The 24226-nt window shown below is 38.1% G+C and overlaps 2 protein-coding genes across 3 annotated transcripts; both read left to right on the top strand.

The window, feature by feature from the left end:
• Window positions 1-871: 871 nt before the first annotated feature.
• kctd9a (potassium channel tetramerization domain containing 9a) lies at window positions 872-18401 on the top strand. Its single transcript, XM_081349274.1, has 12 exons — window positions 872-1104; window positions 3064-3185; window positions 3691-3734; window positions 4488-4584; window positions 9786-9844; window positions 9965-10093; window positions 10384-10451; window positions 10932-11027; window positions 11812-11961; window positions 12050-12155; window positions 12256-12389; window positions 16464-18401. Exons 1-12 carry the CDS (start codon window positions 1057-1059, stop codon window positions 16578-16580), a joined length of 1170 nt encoding a protein of 389 aa, XP_081205400.1. The 5' UTR covers window positions 872-1056; the 3' UTR covers window positions 16581-18401.
• Window positions 18402-19026: 625 nt separating this feature from the next.
• On the top strand, window positions 19027-23594 carry ankrd39 (ankyrin repeat domain 39). 2 transcript variants are annotated; one of them, XM_081348691.1, is made up of 5 exons: window positions 19027-19126; window positions 19449-19552; window positions 19636-19739; window positions 19828-20031; window positions 21165-23594. In XM_081348691.1, exons 1-5 carry the CDS (start codon window positions 19119-19121, stop codon window positions 21312-21314), a joined length of 570 nt encoding a protein of 189 aa, XP_081204817.1. In that variant the 5' UTR covers window positions 19027-19118; the 3' UTR covers window positions 21315-23594. The 2 variants fall into 2 exon arrangements, with proteins under 2 accessions (XP_081204817.1, XP_081204818.1); XM_081348692.1 differs by having other exon boundaries at window positions 19123-19309.
• The last annotated feature ends 632 nt before the right edge of the window (window positions 23595-24226 follow it).

The following is a 24226-nucleotide window of genomic DNA, read 5'->3' as shown; positions in this document are numbered from 1 at the left end:
TTAGTGTAATAAACAGCTGTAAACATGCAGAAATTACTACTTTTCTTGCATTAGATCTTTATAGACAATTACTATATAGGACATCATAATGTTCAATGTTATTAGTCCCTGAACACACAGTTTCCCTTGAATGCATGTGGGTGACATTTTTTACAATTTGATGCATATTCTTTATAATATTACTTGTTTTGTCAACAAAAATAAATTTTAATGATAATTTAGATTGTGTGTGCATGCGAAGGCTGTCAAAACAAATTTATATATTGTTCACAAGAGTGAAGATTTATAATTTCTTGGAATGTCATGTTAAAATTATAAGAAAGAAATAAGCAGATCAAAATAAATAAATAAATTAAATAAAATAAAAAGATGTCCTACTCTGCCCCCTAGTGTATAATAAAGGCTTCTATGCTGCATAATATAATTTTGAAACCATCGAATACTTAGCCACGTAATTATTTTCATTTTTTTCATATTCCCCCAATTCTAATTTTTACAATTCTAAATTTTGCATTAGAATGAGAGTGAATGAGAATGAGATTTTAGATTTTTTTTTTTTGATTTTCCCTCAGCTTGACAGTTTGTTTACAGTCTATCGTAGACTGGGACTTCCAGAATATGTATATATATATATATATATATATATATATATATATATATATATACTTCCCGCAGTCCTATATACGGCCTTGTAATGAATTAGTATCTTGACTCGAGCAGCCCACAGTCACTGAGGTAATCATTTCCCTTGCGTCAAAATTCCATTCTCACCAGGCAAGTTTTTCATTAAAATGACCAACGCCACAATTGTGTCCGATTGGTCCGAACCGCAGGCCCCAGTTTATGAAACGCGTCCTGTGATTGGTCAATCGTCGAGGTCTGAAACAGTATTCGCATTTTGATTGGACATCTTCTCCGTCATCTTGAGACAATGTAGCTAGGTTGGTTCTTCCTACTCTCCTTACGTAGGTATTAGTTTAATACATAGATAAGTTAGCGAGATATTAATTTATTAATATTTGTACAGTTAATACTTTAAATTAGTGCAAACAAAGCATGCGAAGGGTGACGCTTTTTGTCAACGGAACCTCCAAAAATGGCAAGGTGAGTGAACACACGCAGTACACGTTTAGCCTGGCCAACTCCAGTAAGTGTTGTGTGTGTGTGGACAGACAGTGATGTCCTGTCAATGGCATGAAACTATTACTGTGTTTCACTTTATTTAATAAAGACACAGAAAACTGTTAGAACTCAAAACATTTAAGTTATTATTGTACTCCTGACGATATGGTTAAGGCCACATAAGAGCTCGTTCGACTGTTTTTTTTTAAACATTATTGTTTATTATTATACCTCGTAAATGCATTTCTGTATTTTATTGACACTAACATCATTAACTAGTTACGTCAGTACATTTATATTATTTAAATATAAATGTATTGACGTAACTTGCTAATACATTTAAATATTATTTACATAATTTTTACTATATACATTTTTATTAATTTATATACTAAACATGCATATTTCATATGTATTCAGTTACAATACTAATATTGAATATTTATTGAAATATTCTATAATACTGAAAGATATTGCTTTATTCACTCCACATTATCCATCCAGACAACAACTTGCAATGATGATTATAATAAGGGTGGTAAGACTTTACAATAATGTTCCAATTAGTTTAGTTATTAACTAATATGAACTAACAATGAACAATACATTAGTTTTGTTTATTAATCTTCGTTAGCATTAGTTATTAAAAATACAGCTGGTCCTTTTTAGTTCATATCAGCTCAGGTCCATTAAATAATATAAACACATACAACTTTTGATTGTAATAATGTATTAATAAATGTTGACATTAACATTAAAGGGCTGGTTCGGGATTTTTGACATCGGACCTCATTTTTAAGTCAGCCTGGTTGTTATTCATCAGTGGAGACATTTTTTAAAAAAAATTATCCAGTCCTTATATTTGGATAGTTAGCCGATGCTAGGCTAGCGCGAGTCAATGGTATATGTTAGCCAGCCATTAAAAACCGTTTTACCCACTCCACAGTGCACCAAACGCAAATCAATTATAACACTAGACTATCGATGCAAATGTACGTTGAGAGAATAATGTTAGAAATCAAACTTACCTTTCATCTCAATGATCCCAAAGGAACTAGTTTCTCAGCAGCTGCGGAATTTTACTTTGCTCCGGTTAGTAATGTGGCAAAAAGTAAACACAGAAAAGAAGCGCACTACAGTGTGTGCAGTACATGTGTGTACCGGCTCACTCGGTTGCCTAGGTAATCAATATCACTCCGCTGCTGCTGTAGACAAGGCTTATGATTACAGGGAACAAATTATAACTAATGCAATGTGATGAAAGGTAATTTTGATTTCTAACATTATTCTCTCAACGGACATTTGCTTCGATAGTCTAGTGTTATAATTGATTTGCGTTTGGTGCACTGTGGAGTGGGTAAAACGGTTTTTAATGGCTGGCTAACATCTACCCTTGACTCGCGCTAGCCTAGCATCGGCTAACTATCCAAATATAAGGACTGGATAATTTAAAAAAAAAAATGTCTCCACTGATGAATAACAACCAGGCTGACTTAAAAATGAGGTCCGATGTCAAAAATCCCGAACCACCCCTTTAACTGAGATTAAAAAATGCTTTAGAAGTATGTTTTCAATATTAGTTCATGTTAACTAGTGTAGTTAACCACTTTTTAACAAATGGATCCTTATTATAAAGTGTTTCCATAATAATTATTGGGCAACACTATTTACTCTGTCCTTGTTACATATGTTACATCTAGTTACTATAGTAATAATAACTATAAATTACGCATAATTACGTGCAACTTACACTAATACTACCAAACCCTAATCCTAACCCTATAGTAAGTGTATGTAGTTAATGAATATTACTCAGTATTTAAATGTATAAATACACTGTAACACAGACACCTTAAAGTAAAGTGTAACCAATTGTTGTAATAAACATTCTAACACTGTAATGCAAACATTGATGTCTTCACGTCTTCGCTTCTTTTGCAGGTTGTAGCCGTTTATGGGACTCTGCCTGATCTTTTGACAGTCGCCAGCAATAAATTGGGAATCAGGGCTTGTAACCTTTATAATGGGAAAGGTGGTCTTATAGATGACATTGCGCTCATCAGGTACAGTTGCATTGGCATTCTTCAACTATCATTCATTCATTTATGAAAGACAATGATGGGAACAATATGAAAAAAAAATGCTATTCTCTGTTATTTAAACCTGCTTTAAATAAACAAATGGGTTAACAAAGATGACCTGGTAACACTTTATTCCTCTTTAGACATTCTGTTGACTATAAGTAACTTCACATCTACATGTCAACTTTTTCTGCTAACCCTAACCCCTTATTCTACCAAATTATATTCTAATCTTGAAGTGGATTTACTATGATTTTATAAAAAATACATTTACTTTCAAGTTGAAAATATAATTTATTTGTAAAACATCATTTAGTCACATGATGTAGATGCAGCATTACTTATACTCAATATAATGTCTGAAGGGGACCATCAAAATAAAGTGTAACTGATTACACCGGAGCCTTGTACTTGATTCTTGAGTGGGATAGGCAAATAAGAGGTAAAGTATCAGATATACTGACTGGTTATTGTATGTATTCCACAGAGATGATGATGTGCTATATGTGTCAGAAGGAGACGCTTTCATCGGTGAGCCAACATCATTTTGTTTTCCCTGTAGTTCAGCTGGTAGAATATGCAGCTTGAAATGCCAAGGTCATGAGCTGGATTCCTAGGGGGGAACACAAATGAATAGCTTAAAGGATAATTCCGGTATTTAGCACTTTGAGTCTCTTTTCTGGTTTGTTTTGGATGCACTAGAGTGGTGGACACAGAAATGTTGACTATGGGTCCTGTCTCGCCTTTTTGACTCGTCTAGAATCGCCTTTGACCGCTTCAGAGTGGCTGGCTATGGGCATGCACAAACATGTCCTTAAAACAACCCTTAACGTCCGTTTTCAAAACTGTGCAACTCACCGAGTGGTTAGTGGTGTTCGTTGATGATTAAAAACAAATATATCGGCGCAATGTATGATTTCAATCCGTGTTATTTGTAGAACTATTTTTCCAGATACCTCACAACCGCGTATAAACTTCCGCTCGATATTTGAGTCTGAAGCGCAGTGATATCAATGAGCAATGAGTCCTCCAACAGAAATCAATGGGATTTTACAAAATGCCAAATAAAACACGACAGAAACTGTATTTCGCTACGCTACTTGTTTTGGAACATCAAACCAGAAAAGAGACTCAAAGTGCTAAATACTGGAATTATCCTTTAAAGTCACTTTTCATAAAAGTGTAAAAAGTCACTTTTGCATAAAATGTATTATCATTATTGAGTGAAACTGAAGGTGTACATATAGGTCAGTGTGTAAAACTATGACTGTGTTTGTGTTTTAGATCCTCAGAGTGATGGGAAAACGTCAGATGACATCTCAGGGTCGCACACTGATTGGCTGACGCTGAATATTGGTGGGCGGCATTTCACAACCACTAGGTAACCATGCAGCATGATTCGCTGTCTTGTTGGCTTACTGTAACTTTCAGTGTAACTTCTCAAGCTCTTATCTATTACTGTAACAACTCTTAATAGATATTTTTGTAAGTTAATAAATAAGTGAAAGGAAATAGCGAAAAGGCTGTGATTTGACAATAGTTAAAGGGGAACTATGCAGTTTTTTTAGCTTAATTTACCTTAACTCAACAGCTTCAGAGTCATTAGAGTGGTTATATGACTTTTTTCGGGTTGAATGGTGGCAGTCTCGCTTCCCCCTAGCGCCTGTGAGCAGAAAAACTACCCTTGCAACTTTGGGCCGTTAGGAAGTATTGTATGATATCAGGTCTTGCGATGTAACAAATTGCTTTACGGCACTGCACACATACATTTTTATGCTAGCCTTCTGTGTATCATGGCTCTGTGCGTTCGCCGGCTTCTTTGAAAACAAATGCACATGACCAGAGGGAGAAGATGGGAGGGGAGAGAGTCGCCAACGAGTTTTTATGACAGTGTTGTCAAATATCTATTCCGAAGCTGTAGGGGGAGCTCTATAGAGAAACTTGGAAGCAAAAAGCGAGAAAACAGCGAAGAAATTGCCAAAACTGCATAGGGCCGCTTTAAAGGAGAACTCGGCAACTCTAGCGAACTCTAGTCACATCTTCGCTGATTTTCCCTTTTGTTGTCGCATGTTTTCCCCACGAGCTCCCCCTACAGCTGTGGGGGGGCGTATATTTCACAACACGGTCGTAAAAAACTCACTTGCGGCGGCCTCCTGCCCCTCTCTACAGCTGCTCATGTGCGTTTGTTTTGATCGGAGTAAGCCAACTGTATCGTGTGGAGCTATGTCTACCGAGGTGGGTAATCTGGTAATACATCATACATGCGTGTGTGTTTATGTTGAATTGCCGTAAAGCGATTCGTGTTTCGCGCTCGTTCTCGTTCTCGTTCTCGCTTCTCACGAGACTTCCAATTTCTATTTTGCCGGGACGGTAGTCCCCAAGTTGCAAGGTTGGTTTTCCGCCTGGGAACGCTGGGGGGAGCAGGGAAAGTCACCAATATCACCAGAACAGGTTGTTTAACCATCCAAATGATTTCTAGACAGTTTTATTAAGTTAAAAAAGTTACCAAGTTCTCCTTTAAGAGGTGCTTTTAGGCAAGAAGGAAACCATCTTAACCATAGTAATATCACAGCAATGCTTAATCTTGAGTGGTTACCTCAGGTGTGCATTATTTTCTAATAATTCAATGGACTGGAGTCAATTATTCCACTTATACTACGGCTACCACACCTCAAGACATTGTTCAGATGATGTTTTTCAAGAGATTTCTCAGGTTTTTGTCCTTAAAATTCTCGTGTGTAGGATTTATTTCTTACGCATCTAATCTCACTCCTCCGTTTCTTAATTCCAAAACATCATTTTAGAGCTAGTAACAGAGGCTTGAGCCGTTGATAGCAGACTAATGCAGTTATTAGAGAGAGAGAGAGAGAGAGAGAGGTTAAGAATTACCTGAGTCACTCAACACTGTTTGGCAGCAGCATCTTTACTAATAGTCAAGTCAAGTCACCCTTTATGGATATTGCGCTTTTTACAATACAGATTGTATCAAAGCAGCTTCACAGTGATAACATGAAAATAATACAACAAAGATTTCTAGAAGAAAATTGCGTCATCGTCCACCTTAAAGGGCACCTATTATGCCCCTTTTTAGAAGATGTAATAATGGTCTTGGGTGTCCCCAGAATGTATTTGTGAAGTTTCAGCACAAAATACCCCACAGTTAATTTATTATAACCATTTGAAAATGTCATTTTTGGGGCCTGTTTTAAAAAGAGCTGTTTTGTGTGTACCACTTTAAATGTAAATGAGCTGCATAATCCCCGCCCTGTTGCTGGACCCAGATGATGAAGAGACTCCGCGGCACAGAGTCGAATGAGAATGGACTAAATGTCTCGGAATAGTTATTTGATACATTTATGTACTTACAAAGTTTTAATCGCGTCCATGGCCGTAGCCAGCTATGAGGTCACCGAGGTCCGGACCTCGGTCAATTTTTTATATTCAAAAATAAAATGTCAAGATTTCTGAATGATTAATTAGCCGTTTAAACCGCGTCATATGTGTGTTTGCGATTTATGTCGCTGCGAGAAGGTAGAACAGTGAACGGGGCTTGAGAGCGTGTTGTGAGCAGACTGTAAAAAATGCGGCAGAGCGCTTTATGCCACTTTATTATAATTTATAAATAAAGTGCAAAAGAAACTACAAGCATGATGCAACGGCATCGTAGTTGATGTCAATTTGTAAGTCATGAAATGACCAAAAAGTGCAAATAAACTTTTTTTTTTTCTTTTACATTTCCGATAATGGCGCGTATAATTTGCACTAAGTGCCTGTCTTTTTAGCAAAATAAGACACCCTTTACTAAATAGCTACAGTGGCATAGGTCGTTGGGCGTGCGTGAGGTGTTTGAAACTAAGTAGCTTTTGACGCGTTCGACTCCAGTTCGAATCCGCCTTTTGCCGAACTCGCTCTTCTCCCTCTTCTCCCTTTTACCAATACATGAGATGTAAAATGTATAGCCTAACATAAAGGTCTCTAGCGTTATATTTTGCCAACGAACTAATATCGAAACCGTGATATGGTTTTGTGCTTTATAAAACAGCACAAGACTTTGTATCCTACATTATGTTTGTGCTGCGTGATTTAAAGAAAAGTGCGCACTTTGCTCACGCGATCAAAGGGTTTATTTCTTGCAAGTGAAGCCATTAGGACAAACGTATTGTAATTTTCCTATAGTGTAATGTAAAATATACTTGAGAAATATTCATTTTCATTTATTAGGCTATATGGATAATGATAGAAATCATTATTATATTATTATACTAATTGTTTGGCATACTAAAACACCAGTGATAATGTAATGTAGGCTGAAACTCTATATCATAACTAAAAAATATGTTTGAGCCCCCTTTAATGTCCCGGTACAAGTCAATGTTTTTTCTTTGTGCACAGTTCATGGGTTGAAGCCTGTTGAAGCTCTTAATTTTGAGCTCTCAAAGAGCACCAGATTGATGCATTTAACCTAAAAATGTACAAAATTTTCTTGCGGGGGAGCATGCCCCCGAACCCCCCTAGAGGAACAGAGCTTTACCCAACATAGTTTTACAAAATCCTATGGGAAAGATCGATCATTTATGAACTTTACTCCAGCATAGTACAACAAAGTTCCTTTTAAGTCAATAAACTAAAACTCTTAATGCAAAATTAAAATGTCCTTGGACAAACTATACATTTGGCCTGCCTAAGGGGGGGGCCTACAAGACATTGATTGTGCCCAGGGGCCTCTGAATTCTTAAACCGGCCCTGCACCTCACCCCGGACCTCACTAATTTTCAAACCCTGGTTACGGCCTTGATCGCGTCCCCTTTGCCATTATGGATGTGCAACACACACACACACGAACTGTGATAACGTTCGCGCAATGTTTTGAAACTACACACACACACACACTACTGTGATAACATTTGCTAAGTACAAACGATTTATTTATTTATTTCTTAAGGGGAGGGAGATAGACGTTTAGCCTACTGTCTATGGAGATAGAGCAGACTTTAATTTATTTACATTTGTAATTGCTGCAAAAAAAATGCCTACGTGACATAAAACTGTCTGACGTTTGTTGAGACATCCTATGACGACGACAATAAATAGCTTTAGACGCATTTGTTGTTGAACTGGCTGACATCGATTGAAATGACTATTTGCTCAAAAATCATAAAATACACTTACTTCTTCTGGAGGTGACGTTGGATCGCGAACTGTAGGCAACGATCCACACTCGAGGATTAACTTTGACCCTCGTTCACTAACAGTCAGTCAGAAAATGAATCTCGTATTTAAGAAGTTTAAGTGGTGCCTTTTCTTCATAAATAAAATCCATCCGCTGCGTTTTCAGTGGCTCTGATGTCAGTGAAGACTAGTATGTCCATTAATACATCCCACAACAGAACACCTACACTTCTTAGGAGACATTACCGGCTGTCGTTGAAACAATGGAGGATGCAGATCACCGAGGGCGGGGTCTATGCCAAAACCAGATGTCAATCAAATCACGTCGGTGGGGCTTAGCTCATTTCTACGTCACAGTGAGGGAAATCTAGAACAGGGCGTTCTGAGACAGTGCTTATGATTTATTGAGATAGTAAAAAAACTACTGGGTGGATTTTTATCATTCTAGGGTGGTTTTGCTCACACACTGCCAACACACATTTATGTTCAAACACCATGTAAAAGTGAATTTTGCATAATAGGTGCCCTTTAAGTAAGGCAGATCAATAATATTGTTGAATATTAAATGTCCTGAACTAAGCAAGCCAAAAGCCAAGCCGACATCCGGCTGACTTCAGTAAACCTCGGAATAAACAGAAAGACTAACATTGGTGTAGATGCCATTGTAATTGTGATGTAACGAGTCCATCAGGTGTTATAGGAAGTGTCCCTGAAAACTGTACGTTTACTGTACGTAATAGTGAAAACTGTAAGTTTATCTGCTTCAAGAACAGCACTGTTATTACCTCGCTAGTGAGAAATGTCATGTAGCTTTTAAGTTGCTTAACTATTTTACTGCTAAAATCGTCAGAGCAGCGCTGACAACACGTTTCTGTAGGTGTGTGTCCATACTGTATGTGTGTGCATTTTTTTTTACCCAATTGTTTACTATATTTATTTGCTAGGTCAGTGTCGTTGTAGGTTTTGGTTCTTTTGCTGTTGTCGGCTTTGGCGAAGAGTAATGAGGTCAAGCCCTGCCTGGAACTACTTTAGCCGTGTGTTTCCCTGAAAATAATTACACACCTTCCTTAACCGATCAGAATCAAGCATTCAACAGCCCCGTAGTGTAATAGCACATAAATCAGGGGTGTCCAAACTCGGTTCTGGAGGGCCACTGACTGTCCTGCAGAGTTCAGCTCTAACTTACCTCAACACATCAGGCTGGAAGTTTCTAGTATGCCTAATAAGACCTTAATAAGCTGGTTCAGGTGTGTTTAATGAGGGTTTGAGTTCAACTTTACAGGACAGTGGCCCTCCAGGAGCTGGATTGGACACCACTGATATAAATAATGCTGAAACAACACTAGTCTGCACTGGTCTGTCGTTTAAGTGTCTATTTCTGATGTGTGTGCTCTGTGTTTGCTCTTGTTTAAGGAGTACTCTTGTGAGTAAGGAGCCTGACAGCATGCTGGCACACATGTTCAGAGGGAAGGGTAAGTTTAGTTCCCGTACACTCGCTGACTGATTTAAGCATTGTTTGTTTTGCTGGTTCATCAAGTATGTTGTTGCACAGTTATATCAGAGTTGTTTCCCCCTGCTTTCTTGATCTGCAGATGTGTGGGGTAATAAGCAGGATGAACGAGGGGCTTACCTCATTGATCGAAGCCCAGAGTACTTTGAGCCCATCCTGAATTACCTGAGGCATGGCCAGATCATTGTCAATGAAGGAATCAATTTACTCGGTGAGTGAGGCCTGAATGTTAACTAAAGCATTCTCAGATGATAGTTCTTATCTAGTTTATTAGGTATACATTAGATGGTACATTCAGGTTTGTGGTGTAGATTATTGAAATACATTTTAATCTTGGTAAATCACTATAATTTAAGTTTTTTAATAAAGTAACAGCCATGGAAAATTTAATAAAATACACAATTGTTCAATAAATAATTGTAATTAATAACAAAAATATATTCTTGTCATAACCTAAGTCAGTTCTATTCTTTAGTTAGTTGAATGTTTTATGTTTTATAGGAGTTCTAGAAGAAGCTCGATTCTTTGGAATAGAGCAACTGGCAGAGCAGCTAGAAGTCACCATTAAGGTATTATTATATATATATATATATATATATATATATATATATATATATATATATATACACACATATATATATATATATATATATTATACACTACCTTTCAAAAGTTTTCATCTTCATCAACTTACCAATGCTCCATTTATTGAAAAAAAAAATACAGTAAAAATAGAATTATTTAAATATTATTAAAATAACCGTTTTCTATTGTAATATATTGTAAAATGTAATTTGTTCCTGTGATCAAAGCTGAATTTTCAGCATCATTCCTCCAGTCTTCAGTGTCACATGATCCTTCAGAAATCATTCTGATATGCCTATTTGCTGCTTATTTCTAATTATTTTCTAATATTTGTATCAATTTAATGCATCCTTGATGAATAAAAGTATTAATTTCTTTCCAAAAAACCCCCCATCTTTCTGACCCCAAACTTTTTAGAGGTTGTGTATATGCATACGTTTAATACATTTTTCCATGATAAGCAGAATTCTCATCCACCTGAAGACCACTCTCCTCTCTCACGGAAGGAATTTGTTCGTTTTCTGCTGGCTACACCAACCAAATCAGAGCTACGCTGTCAGGTAGAAGACTTTTGTTCAGTCAAGTGTTTTAAGCCCTATTCGGACGGGATTAACTTTACAAGGGTAGATGGAGTAATGTAATTTTACCACAGGACGTCTGTAATATTAATGGCCAATTCGCACAGGATTAGATATCTCAGTAAAACTAACAGAAGTGGGAGAGTAACTCGATTTGCGCATCGCCGTCACTCCTGTAGTCATGTGTGTATTACGCTGCTTCCTGATATCACGTGTGCAAATAACCTATATTTATATATATAAAACAGTTATGTCCGTTCGAACGATGTATTAATTAACTTCAGATTGGATTATGTTGGTAAAAGGCACTTACCTAACGCTAAAAGACGTTTCGTGCCTCTAACAAGTGCCGTCGATCTTCTTTCTGATCTGAATGGTGTGTGTAAAACACTTGAGTTTTGCCACAGACTCGTCCCAGCGTCTAGAACACAACTGAATGCATTTTCAAGCGTCTCCATACTTGAAAAAACACGGAAAACTACTTTTAAACAGGAAATGACGAAATATTTACAGCGGGTCTATTCGCACGGGATTAGTGTTACCTGAGGTCATTTTTCCGGACCTTTTTACTGAAGGTAAAAGTCACCATAATCTTGACTGACGTTGTCCGTCATGATCACTGAGATGCACATTCGGACGGGACTAAAATCACTGAGAAGCTCTGGTAATTATTACTTTACCCCACCTCTCCATGTTAAACTAGTCCCGTCCGAATAGGGCTTTAGTCAGTCTGATGTTGGTATTGAGGTGTCTTTTCCCCTCTCAGGGTCTTAATTTCAGTGGAGCGGACCTTTCTCGGCTGGATTTGCGCTATATTAATTTTAAGATGGCAAATCTGAGTCGCTGCAATCTCACCTATGCAAACCTGTGCTGCTCAAACCTGGAGAGAGCGGACCTTTCTGGAGCCAACCTGGATGTGAGCTGATCATCTCTCGCTTTAGTTTGGTTTTAAGCCTCTTGAACTGATATGAAGTCTTGCTTGATCACTTTCTTCTGTGCTCCAGGGTGCTAATCTTCAGGGCGTGAAGATGCTCTGCTCCAACGCAGAGGGAGCGTCCCTTAAAGGATGTAATTTTGAGGATCCCTCTGGGCTCAAGGCCAATCTAGAGGGTAAAACCCCTGCACACAGAATTAGTCGTAGAACATCATTGCTAATGGAAATGATGCCACATTAATGTTGCATTGTCATGTTACTCTCTGTGCACTTTAGGGGCTAATCTGAAAGGAGTTGACATGGAGGGCAGTCAGATGACTGGTATTAATCTGCGTGTTGCTACGCTGAAGAATGCTAAGCTGAAGAACTGTAACCTGCGAGGTGCTACATTAGCCGGCACAGATCTTGAGGTGAGAGTTGTTGCCTTTGGCTTGCTCAGTTGGGGATACTTAATTTGATTAATCGATTCAACAGTGCTATTGATCTGCATTACCAAACGTGGATGTTTTACACCAGAAACATACACTGATGTACTATTTTATTTAATACTGTGAAGCTGCTTTGATACAATCTGTATTGTGAAAAGCGCTATATAAATAAAGTTGACTTGACTTGACTTGAGAGTTGCTACCGTAGCTACGTTTACATGGACACCTTTTGTTTGAATGATTTCATTCTGATTGGTGAATCCGGACATAGGGCCCTATCTTGCACCCAGCGCAATTGGCTTTGTACACCGACTCATGTATCCTTCCTATTTTGCACCCGCGCAAAGCGGACTTTTCCCTCCAGAGACGCACGTCGGTAAGTTAGGAAATACACTTGTGCTTCCCAGGGCGGTTCAGCGCAAAGAGGAGGCGTGTTCCGGCGCAAACGTTCCTTCATGCTATTTTGCAGGTTTAGAAAACAATTGCGCCACTAACCAGGAAAAAATTGTTTAAAGTCAGTGGCGCGTTGCACATGTTATTCATATGCTATTTTAAGGGCGCATGCTTGGCCATAATCAATGTAGCATGTGCACAACGCGCACTTTGATTCTCTCATCTACACAGAAGCAGCAGTTTTCATTTTTGCAAATCATACATTATTTCAATAGATAGATAGATAGATAGACAGACAATTTATTATAAAAGCATACATCTAGCTTACACATTTACCCAAATTATCATACGCCTGTTTAACCGAAGTTAATTTGGGTGGGTTTCTCCATTTCAATGTAACTTCTCTCTTTTACGGCCGAGACGAGGCTGTGAACCGCTCCTGGTGTGCGTCTGGCAAATCTGCCATTATAATAGCAATCCGCCATGGAACAAGCGCGCCTGCTCTTAAAGGGAATGTGAGATGATGCTCTGATTGGTTTATTTCACGTTACGCCCAAACCACACCTATGAATAATGAAGCTACTTCAGACCAACCCCTTTTAGATTTGCGCCAGGCGCAAGAGTCATTTATCCCGCCGGGAAAATAGCAACAGCGCCCAAGACCCGCCCACAAAGTTACTTGCGCTTTGCGCTTGGCTTGACACTTGCGTTTCAGATCGTTAAAATAGGGCCCATAGTGTTTACATGAACTCTAAATAAATTGATCGGGTTAATGTGTGCGTTGATATGTCACAAGCTTCAAATCGGATTAGATCTTTTGAAAAGCACACACTGCACGAATATACAGAGTGTCCAGCTGTTGTCTCATACTAACCATCCTCCTTTTCACTGTTTTAAAAAGTCTTAAAGGGATAGTTCACCCAAAAATGAAAATTCTGTCATCGTTTCTTCGCCCTCAAGTTGTTCCAAACCTGCATGAATTTCTTTCTTTTTCTGAACACAAAAGAAGGTTTTTTAAAGAATATGGGTAACCAAACAGTTGATGCAGTGGTGTAGTCTAGTTTTTTGTAGTGAGCATACTCTAATATACCGTCCCCCCCGCATACTCCGCATACTCACCCATCCCAGAGCGTCACCCCATAAGCACCACCACTCACTAATGCATACAATATGTATCGACATGTAATTGAGAGCATTATGAAATACTAAGTGTTATTAATTTATTATAAGCAACACAAGACTTTAACAGCCGATGACATTTACAGCTGGGGAGACTGGACTGATTTTCTACTGTTTAGTGTTAATCACCATCTAACTCAGTCAGTTAAGAGCTACCTTTAGCCTTAGATGTTATATGAATATGGTCCCTGAAGCACAGGTTTTATCAGCTGACAATTTTCAAAAAAAAATTGTTTAAAACATTATAGGCACAAATACAAATTTACTTTTAGAAATGGTGTTTTTGGAAAAAAAAAAGTGTTATTTTAAAATACATTTTACTGTGCAATTTCTTTCTAATTAATTTGAGTTAGACCGAACTTTTATTTTGGTGGGTTGTAGATATTTGAGTTTCTGTGTGTTTTAACTATTATTATTATTATTATTATTATTATTAGGCCTTGAAGTATACTCTACTGTGCAATAGTAATATATTTCTGTTATAATATCTTCAAGTTATACCGAACTTTTATTTTGACAGGTTGTCGTAAAGCCATAAGTTTCTGTGTGTGTATGAAACGAATGAATGACGATAGTTTTATCAAATGAAATGGTGAAATTCTCGTCAAGTGACTCTCATAGCTCTCTGCGATGAAATGCACATGTGTAGCTGTAGCCTACACATCATGTCTCAATACAGTGAAAAGCTGAAAACACCACGAGCGTGAGTCACCCGTGCTTGTGTGCGTGTGTGTGTGTGTTGGTAGTGGAGCACACATTGAGCGCTCATTCCCAGAGACGCGTAGAACAATTGCAGTCTCTTTTAGCTTTAATATTCATAGACACTAGTCCATATCGAGATTTGATTCATTGTACAGCAGCTACTTTTGATTTATTCATTCAAAAATAGCCAAATTCCGTGACGTTCTGCATTATATAGCACGTTCCATTTGTGACTGGATTCCGCGATTCGATCCGTCGCTTCGCAAACACAGACGGGGTGAATTTATGAATGAAAGTGTGAAAGTTCTGACACAAAACGAAGTTGATACGTATCCTCACGCTTTTTTTAAGTGGGTATACGCAAATCCTTGGCTTTTTCTAGTGGGTATACGGTGTATACCTGCGTATCACGTAGACTACACCACTGAGTTGATGGACCCCATTGACTTTCATAGTCGAGTCAATTGGGTCCATCAACTGTTTGGTTACCGACATTTATGTTCAGCAGAAGAAAGAAATTAATGCAGGTTTGGAACAATTTGTAAATTGTATGTAGTAAATGATGACAGAATTTTCATCTTTGGTTGAATTATCCTTTTAATACCTATTGCGGGTCCTAATTAGGAGAAGACGAGCACATGATGCTTTGCGCCGTGCTGCTTATATTTATCAAGCAGTAAAAACAATCCTTCCTGTGCCCAAAACAAGGCGTCTGTGGAGGAGAGTCCGAAGCAAAGACTGCTAGGATGCTTCCTGCACCTTTTCACAAACGATGAGTGGAAGGAGAATTTTAGATTGACACGACTTCGTTCAAAAACAACAACTCATTCCACGCGTCATTACACCATTTCTACATCACTGCACCATTTCTACATTGTTCCAGACTAGGGCTGTCACTTTTGTGAAAAAATCCTGTTCGATTTTTGAGACATAAGTGTTCATTGAATCGATTGTAAAATTGATTTTCCATGTCTGAAGACGTTTCCATTTTAAACGCAAAATATGGGCAAATCCACGGACAACGAACAGGCATTAGGACGAACATAAAGAAGGCGCTTGAGACGCGCACAAGTCAGCAATATTCCTGTTGATTTATTGGCGTGAAGTTTCGTACACAGTGACAAACAGGAGTGCAACATTCTCGAAAAACAATAAGCAGAGTGGACTGCCATAACATCACTGAAAAACATTACCTCAGTTTTCAACATGGCTGTGTTTACGATTAGAAATGTCAAACAAATTTCGCCTATGTAGGCGATTGTAGACGCGTAGCCCGAATTTGTATCTGAATGCATGAGACTGTCTGCATACCGGCAGAATTCACAGTTTTGTAGTAAAAAGAGACGCATTATGCAGAAAGATAATTTGCTGTTATGTGTGTGTGTGTGTGTCAGAGCCTGCAGTTGCTGTGTGACGCGCGTTCGCTGCGGGCGTATCGTGACGAGCTGGACGCGCTCCGAGAAAAGACCGTTAAAATCGATTCCCTATTTTCGTTTTTGAAACTTGCGTTGGTTGGTCCAATCGATTGTGCAATTGATTTTCGAACATAAAGTGACAGCCCTATTCCAGACAAACAAAGCGTTTACATGTCCTGTCGATTCATTGGTCAATTCATTCCGAGTGACGAGTTTACATGTGACTACATTATTTCGACTGACTACAGTCGGATTATTTAGGGTCCTCCACGTAAACGCAGCTCGTGTTGATTGAAGGTGTGTTATTTTGGGGCATCTAGTGACACCATTATTGCACTGAAAAACATTTTCTGTAATGTGTGTGCAGAACTGCGACCTCTCAGGCTGTGATCTACAGGAAGCAAATCTGCGTGGTTCAAATGTGAAAGGAGCCATCTTCGAGGAGATGCTGACTCCACTGCACATGTCCCAAAGTGTGAGATAACCAATTAGATTGTTCCCTCCCCAGAAACCTCACCAGCCAGCTATTCCCAGCACTCCCTCACCCCGACCCCCTTTTCGTTTCACGCTCCCGTGGAACCGTATGCAATACTAGCACTTGGTTTGCCCACCTCTAATCTTTGAGCTTTACTCTCATGCACTAGTGCACATCCAGGGTCTGTAGTCACGGCCAACATAGCGAAAGCTTACCGTAGAGATTCCAGATATTTAAAAAGGTCGTTTGTCAAACCAAACTTATTGCTTTAGGTTTTGTTTTTATTTATGCTTTGTGTTGAACTGTTGTTCGATTTTACTGAATGTATACGTTTCATGTTGTGTTTTGTCTCAAATAATGAAGTCAACATTTCAATCAATCAGTACAACCAAAAATATGTCTATCGAATTTTAGATTTATCAATGAATTTATAGGAGGCTTATTGTTGCACAGCTTACCGCAGGCGAAACATACTCGTATAATAGCAGCCTTTTGTATAGGCCTATATATAATATGGAATAATATACCTTAAACATCTCATATAACTGACAGTTCTGGTGTCAAATATGCAACATAAACATACAGCTCTTATATATTCTGTTTTTACATTTACTCATAAATGACATTAATTGCTTATTTTGTTTTTCGATTTGCCATTTGTTGATCTACCTCCCATACAACCCGTTCTTGTTTTTAGCCATTTTTAGTTTAGTTGAATCCATGCAGTCAGACAAAGACTTCAACCAAATGCAAACCACATTTTGCTGCATCTTGCAAAACCTATTTAATTTTTGATAACTGTGTAATAACTCTTAGCCATAGGTTAATATGCACAATAATTAACCAGTGGTGCCAATATGCTATTTTATCATATCATTATATAATATGTGGATATGGTATGCTTTTCTTATTTTCCCCATTTTTTTATTTTTCATTGAAGTGAAATGTTGAAGTGACCAACCCACACCAAAAATTTTCATGTGATGTTTGTCGGGTCATTATCAAATCCAGTGCTTCCTTATGTAATGTTTATCATGATATAACGGTCACACTTTACAATAAGGTTTCATTAGTTAACTACATTAGTTAACATAAACTAAGAATAAACAATACTTCTACAACATTTATTAATCTTAGTTAATGTTAATTTCATCATTTACTAATCCATTATTAAAATCAAAATGCATATTTGTTAACGTAAGTTAATGCACCGTGAACTAACTTGAACAAACAATTAACGGCAGTATTTTTATTAACTAACATTAACAAAGATTAAAAAATACTGTAACAAATGTATTGCTTGTTGTTAGTTCATGTTTGTTAATGCAATTAATCATGTTAACAAATGAAACCTTATTGTAAATGTTTCCGATATAACATGCTCATCAATACTGTCCCACTTTTTGTTTGACTTTGTGCATTTGTGTCCAAAAACTGTGTGTAGTAAGAAGTAGCACATTTATAAAATGCTGCTCAACTATTCCTAGATTATTTGCTGCATGGTTAAATGAAAACCAAACCATCTCGGTCAGAGATTTCTGACATTTCAGAGTTTTTTGTTATAAAACATGCTGTTGATTTTCATTTACACAAATTTTATTGTAGGTACTCCGTCAATCCTTTTAAATGAAGGCAATCAAAATAGACTTTTGCACTTTAAGTGTGATCTCTATGTATATCAGACCCTTATGGAAAGGGTGCAAGCTATTTATTTATGTATCAGGCTGTATTTATGTAAGTGGTGGAGGGGAGGATCTATCGGTTCTCTCTTTACCGAACCCTGTTGCACTCTATTACAGAAGTGTTTCCATAAATAGACTGTTATAATCAAAGTCTGGTTGTCTGTCTTTATTTATGTGTGTGGACTGGAGATTTATGCACTAACATTCAGAATCAAAGGTTTGGGGTCATTAAGATTATTTTTTATTCTTATGCTCACCACAGTAACATTTATTTGATAAAAAATACAGTAAATTTATAAATGTTGTGAAATATTATTACAATTTAAAGTAACCATTTTCTATTTTAATATATTTAAAAATGTAATTTATTCCTTTGATCAAACCTGAATTTTCAGCATCATTAGACTTCATTGTCACGTGATCCTTCAGGAATCGTTCTAATATGCTGATTTGCTGTAGAAGAAATAATCATTTCTTATTATCAGTGTTGAAAACAGTTTATGATTAATATTTTTGTGGATATTAATAACAGTTCTTGAGCAGCAAATCAGCATATTAGAAATAACCGTATCTAAACTGTCTGTCTCTCCATACATGGTCAAAATAATGTGGACACTCAGACAGCACACCAATAAGTGCTCACAAAACTCATACATTTGTTGACTAAAAAAAATTACCAAGGATAGTTCAAGACTAGCCCAACCAAAACGACCCAATGATATGCTGCCTACTGCAGGACTTTTATTTTGGTACGTCAATGGTACGTTTCCTACGCAGGACTTTTATTTTGAAAGTTCGTCCTTTTGTTGAACGCAGAAGTTGCACATCTCTTCACTGGTGCTCATGTTGCAGTGTTTCCCAACTCATGTGCAGGTAATGACAGTTTTATACACCTTTTGTGTGTGTGTTGGCTGGTGGTTGTTCTGAATTTGAACTGTTTCAGTTACTTAAACAAAAGTGTAAATTGTTCGTTATAACGTGGCATATTATATCAAGCAGTTAAATGTGAACAAGAGCTGAAATGATGTAGTTATTAGTGTCCATAACAAATATGAAGTATGTGATGTTTATCTTTGATATGGTTTATACAAAATATTACCACGTTTATATTTCACACACAGTTCTTTAAACTTACATTCAGTTTACACTTCAATTTATATATCAAGAAACTGTGTCTATGTGCTGCTTTATATAGCCTAGCATTTAGGATGGATTCCCATGGAAGTCAATGCACCTGTAGTGCCCATCGCTCAACACCAAGCGTCCATCAAACCCTGGAGGAGATGGACTTCGAGAGAGGTGCCCTGCTTATGTTCATATATCATCGTATCACACAATGTTGGTAGGCCTATATCAAAAACATGTGAATTGGTTGTTTGTAGGTATTTGGTCAGCTGCGATGGATGGAGATGTGGAGAGAGTCAGGGCGTTTATTAAAAAAGGAATTGATCCAAATATGAGGGACCAGGCAAACTACACCGCTTTGGTTTGTTCATTTTATAATTCACCACTAATGCAAAAACATCTCATAATGCATAACCCGGAATCCCGGATCTTCTTTTTCTTTGGAGCAGCATTATGCCAGTCGAGCAGGTCATCTGTCAGTGTGTGAGTTACTCCTGGACAGTGGCGCTTGTGTGAACGCACAGACCCGTGGTGGGGCGACACCACTTCATAGGGCGTCTTACTGCGGACATCACAGTGTGCTCAAGCTACTGTTAGACCGTGGGGCCGATCCATGTCTGACTGATGATGATGGATCAACACTGCTTCATAAGGTACTATATTTTATGAACTGGCCTCATTTTGTTTCACTTAATTCTTAATAGAACTTGTTTTTAAAATGTAGGTTCTAAGGAATAAACCTTAATCAGGTTAGATGGCATATTGAATTTAAAGGGATAGTTCACCCAAAAAGGAAAATTCGGTCATTAATTACTCGCCCTCATGTCGTTCCAAACCTGTAAGAACTTCATTCATCTTCAGAACACAAATGAAGATCTTTTTGATGAAATCTGAGAGCGTTCTGTCCGTCAATATTTTTTTTTGGGTGAACTATCTCTTTCAGGCAGATGTAAACAAGGCAGACTTACAGTCTTAAAATGACTAGAACTTTATAAAGGTCCAAGATAATGGGCCCTATCTTACACCCAGCACAATGCAGCGCCAAACGCGATGCATTTTTTTTGCTAGTTATTTTCACGTCCTGTTGTTTAAATAGCAAATAGCAAATGTGTTTTATTGAACACACAGGGATGCACAGCAACACACAAACATGCCAAATATTAAAATTAAAAGGATTACACTGTAAAAGATTATTATTGTGTACATAAAGATATGGTGGAATCCGGCTTGTCCCGGATATGGTCTGCTTGCGCACTTTTACCTTGCGCACAAGCAGATCCGTTTGCGCTCTGGAGACGCGTTCAGTCTTTCCACTATCAAATTCTGTCATGTAAATAGCAAATCTGCTATGGCGCGAGCGCAACAGGCATTTAAAGGGAATGGGAGATGAGACTCTGATTGGTTTAATGCACGTAAATCCCAAAACACACCCATCACTCATTTAGAGAATAGGGACAACCCTTTTAGACCTTCCCGTCGTTAAACTAGCAAAAGTGGATTCGGACACGTCCTAAGTGAACTTGCGCCCTGCGCTTTAGACCATGAGCTTAGATCGTTAAAATAGGGCCCGATGTATTTTCAAAACTGTTTTATGGAGTTTTGTCTACTCTTTTTGGAAAGACGTTTCATCAACTGAACAATGAATGTTGTTGAACAGTACAATCCGTTGAACACACTGTAATTCTACCCCTCACAGCCTTATTTTCATTCCTGTCAAAAGTTAAACATGTCGCTACCCTGATTAAGGTCTATTAATTTTTGGGGTTGTGATTGTATATGCACACAGGCTGCTGAACAGAGGCATTTCACGGTCTGTGAGCTGTTGGCGAAACGCTTCCCAGCCTTGCGAGTTGTGAAGGATAAAAGATCATGCATACCTTTCGATCTCTGTCCCGAGAAGGACCGAGTTTGGGAGTTCCTGAGACCACCACAATGACCCTATCTAACTTACAGTCTGAAATGCCTTTTCATTAAGGGTTATGAAGAACATTTGCAAAAACTGTGCCTTGTAAATCAGTGTGTCTTATGGTTGAAAAGAGGCATAGTCGCTTAAGTTGGTCTTTATGGTTACACAAGCCTTTCCTCATGTTGTGAGAGCCTACAAGAGTCGATCCACTGCTACTAAATGTGACCAGATCAACAAAAAGTCTTGAATCCGTGGAACATTTTGCTGCATGCCAATCCTACATGGAGTGAGCAAGGTTTGTCTGGTTAGCATGAGCAGTTTGCCGCTGATGGAAGATGCTTTAACTACATTTCGTGATCCAGAAATCTTCACTTGTTGATGGCCTTGCCAAAAGGATAGTTTTCTCCACAGTGAGCCAGTAGAGGGTGATAGAGTCCTGTTAATGTTCACTGAATAAAGAAACCCAGGATTGATGCTTCTGGAGATCTTCATAAACCGCTGTTTCCAGCACCAGAAATCCTATATAAAGATGACAAACTGCTTTAAAATGTTTTCTTGGCACACGCTAGTTACAGCACAGATCAGTGCTGAGTTATAACTGCATAGCAAAAGGGTGATCCAGTGCAAAGCAAACTTTGTTTTATGTGGTTCTGTTGCATTAAATAACAACAGCTCAGGGATTGTTGAGCTATCCCTGAACTATCTCGGTTGAGCTATCAATCCGAGTGCAAGTCCGAAGATGAATCACAGTAATAACGTGATTTAGCTGGTTAGCTGTAAACGTATACACAGAATAAAACACAAAACTAGTATTTTGAACACCAGGTAGAAAACATCAATAATTATTCATAGCCTACTTACAGGTTGAGATTCTGAGGAGCAAGTTAGTCCAAATAAACTGGGCACTGACCCATCTTTCAAGAGCAAGCGCTTTTCGAATCTTGCATTGAACTCAGAGATTTGAGAAGCAGTCTTCAGTAAAATGACGTGTTGTGGGCTGGTCAAGTTCACGGGCGGACAACGTGCAACATAGGTGGGCCACGGGCATTATGCAAACGTATCTTCTAGTGACGCACAACCCTAAAGCAGAAGGATGCAAAGGAGAAACGACTCGAGTCGATTCTTTCTTTTGCAAGACAATAACTTTATTTATCATGCACTTTAGACTTTACAACTTTGCAGACATTTTACATTCACAAACAGCTGTATTACACACTGCATGAAAGGGAATATTTGAAAAACCATAATAGGGGCAGTATGGATAAAATAACTCAACTGTAAACATACTTGTGTGTGCTGACTTCAAGGGGACCGTGATCCTGCCTGAAATGAGAATAAGCTATTCGCAAAACAAACGGGTTCAGGCACGTCAGATCAGCCGGTCGCAGGTCGAGCTGTTCCACTAAACTCCAAAACGCGTTCACCTCACGGCAGCACATACTCCAGTCTCCACTGCTGATAGCCCACACAAACACAGTGATGGGGACATCGATCTCTCTTTTTCTTTTCTGACAATAAACATTGCTAATTAAATCGTGAGAAATAGCGTGGATTGAGGAAGGGTATTACATGACGTTTGAGGCGTCGATGAGACTAGCGATTGGTGCCTGTGCAGTGTGTGCATCTCTACAGCTCTGATTTGGACTGACACCATGTAAGTAAATAATGTCTTCAGTCGTTGTCCCTCCTTGCTATTCTACATGATGACAAACTTTTGAAAAGACTGGCTTGTTCCCTTATATTATCCGGGTTAAGTTTGCACCAGGCTAGCCTAGACTAGCTCTAACGTAGCTACTCACCAGGACACCTGGCCAACCCTCCACTCATTCTCCTCACACCAAGTATTAATAACTCTTTGAGTGCCATGGGTCCTGGAAATTTCCTCCCCTCTCTCACGCCTGACCGGTTAAAAATTGTAGGGCTGTGGTCCATAAAGAATTTGATGGTTTCCCACATCCTCAGTCGTTCTCCAAATAGCCATAATACAGTAAGAATCTAGCAGAGTATGGGTTTCGAGTTCCTCTTATGACGTCATCACCAGTTACTGAAAAACACACTACCTTTGAAGAAACCCCAATAAATGTTTTTAAGACGCATTTTAAGACAGAAATAATTAAATATATACATATTGTAAAGAGGCTTTTAACTAGACTGTAGGGTGGTTAGGCTGGTCTTATGTGTACTTCTGTTTATTTTGATTATGTTCTGTAATGTATTTATAAGTGTTGTGTATTCTTCCTTTTGTTGTGAAGCACTTTGTGATTTTTATCTGTGAAATGTGCTATACAAATAAATTTTACTTACTTACTATATAGAGCACTTTAATTTACACATGAATTGGCTGTGGTGGTTAACCTGCAACTTACACTTTAAGAACAATGTTGTGTTGTGTTGTACTTGACTAGCACATTTTGTCCTTCTGTACTGTTGATTTTTGTGATATACGTGGTAGTCAACACATCTGGAAAACTACAGTGATTTCTGAAATCAACTGTTTGGAGTTCTTTTACTATTTACTATTACTTTTGGCAACCTTGGTTGTATTAAAATGTGCTTTATAATTAAACCTACTGAAACTGAAACTACACACTGCACAGTTTCAGGAGCAGTGTTGTGGAAATGTACTTTGAAAAGTAAAACTTTGCAATATTGTTACTCCCTTACAAAGTAACTAATTGCATTGTAATTGTACAGTGAATTTTTCTCAGCTGGGGTGAGCTAGAGGTTGTTGTTTTTTTTTTAAAACAAAATGCTCTATTTTGGGGCAAATGTAAAGACACTTTCACACCAAAATTTAAAGGGATAATTCACCCAAAAATGAATATTACCCCATGATGTATTCACCATCAAGCAATCCTAGGTGTACATGACATTCTTCTTTCAAACGAATACAATCGGAGTTATATTTAAAAAATGTCCTGGCTCTTCCAAGCTTTATAATT

The sequence above is a fragment of the Scardinius erythrophthalmus genome (genome assembly GCF_964197995.2).
Source record: "Scardinius erythrophthalmus genome assembly, chromosome: 20".
Classification (NCBI taxonomy): domain Eukaryota; kingdom Metazoa; phylum Chordata; class Actinopteri; order Cypriniformes; family Leuciscidae; genus Scardinius; species Scardinius erythrophthalmus.
Note: the sequence above shows the minus strand (reverse complement) of the source record. Positions and strands in the feature narration are given on the sequence as shown.

Coding starts and splice junctions, on each gene's coding strand:
- kctd9a (XM_081349274.1), top strand. CDS start 1,057: ATGCGAAGGGTGACGCTTTTTGTCAACGGAACCTCCAAAAATGGCAAG. Junction 4,585..9,785: donor CGGCATTTCACAACCACTAG/GTAACCATGCAG, acceptor CTCTTGTTTAAG/GAGTACTCTTGTGAGTAAGG. Junction 11,028..11,811: donor AATCAGAGCTACGCTGTCAG/GTAGAAGACTTT, acceptor TTCCCCTCTCAG/GGTCTTAATTTCAGTGGAGC.
- ankrd39 (XM_081348691.1), top strand. Junction 19,740..19,827: donor AGGCAAACTACACCGCTTTG/GTTTGTTCATTT, acceptor TCTTTGGAGCAG/CATTATGCCAGTCGAGCAGG. Junction 20,032..21,164: donor GATCAACACTGCTTCATAAG/GTACTATATTTT, acceptor ATATGCACACAG/GCTGCTGAACAGAGGCATTT.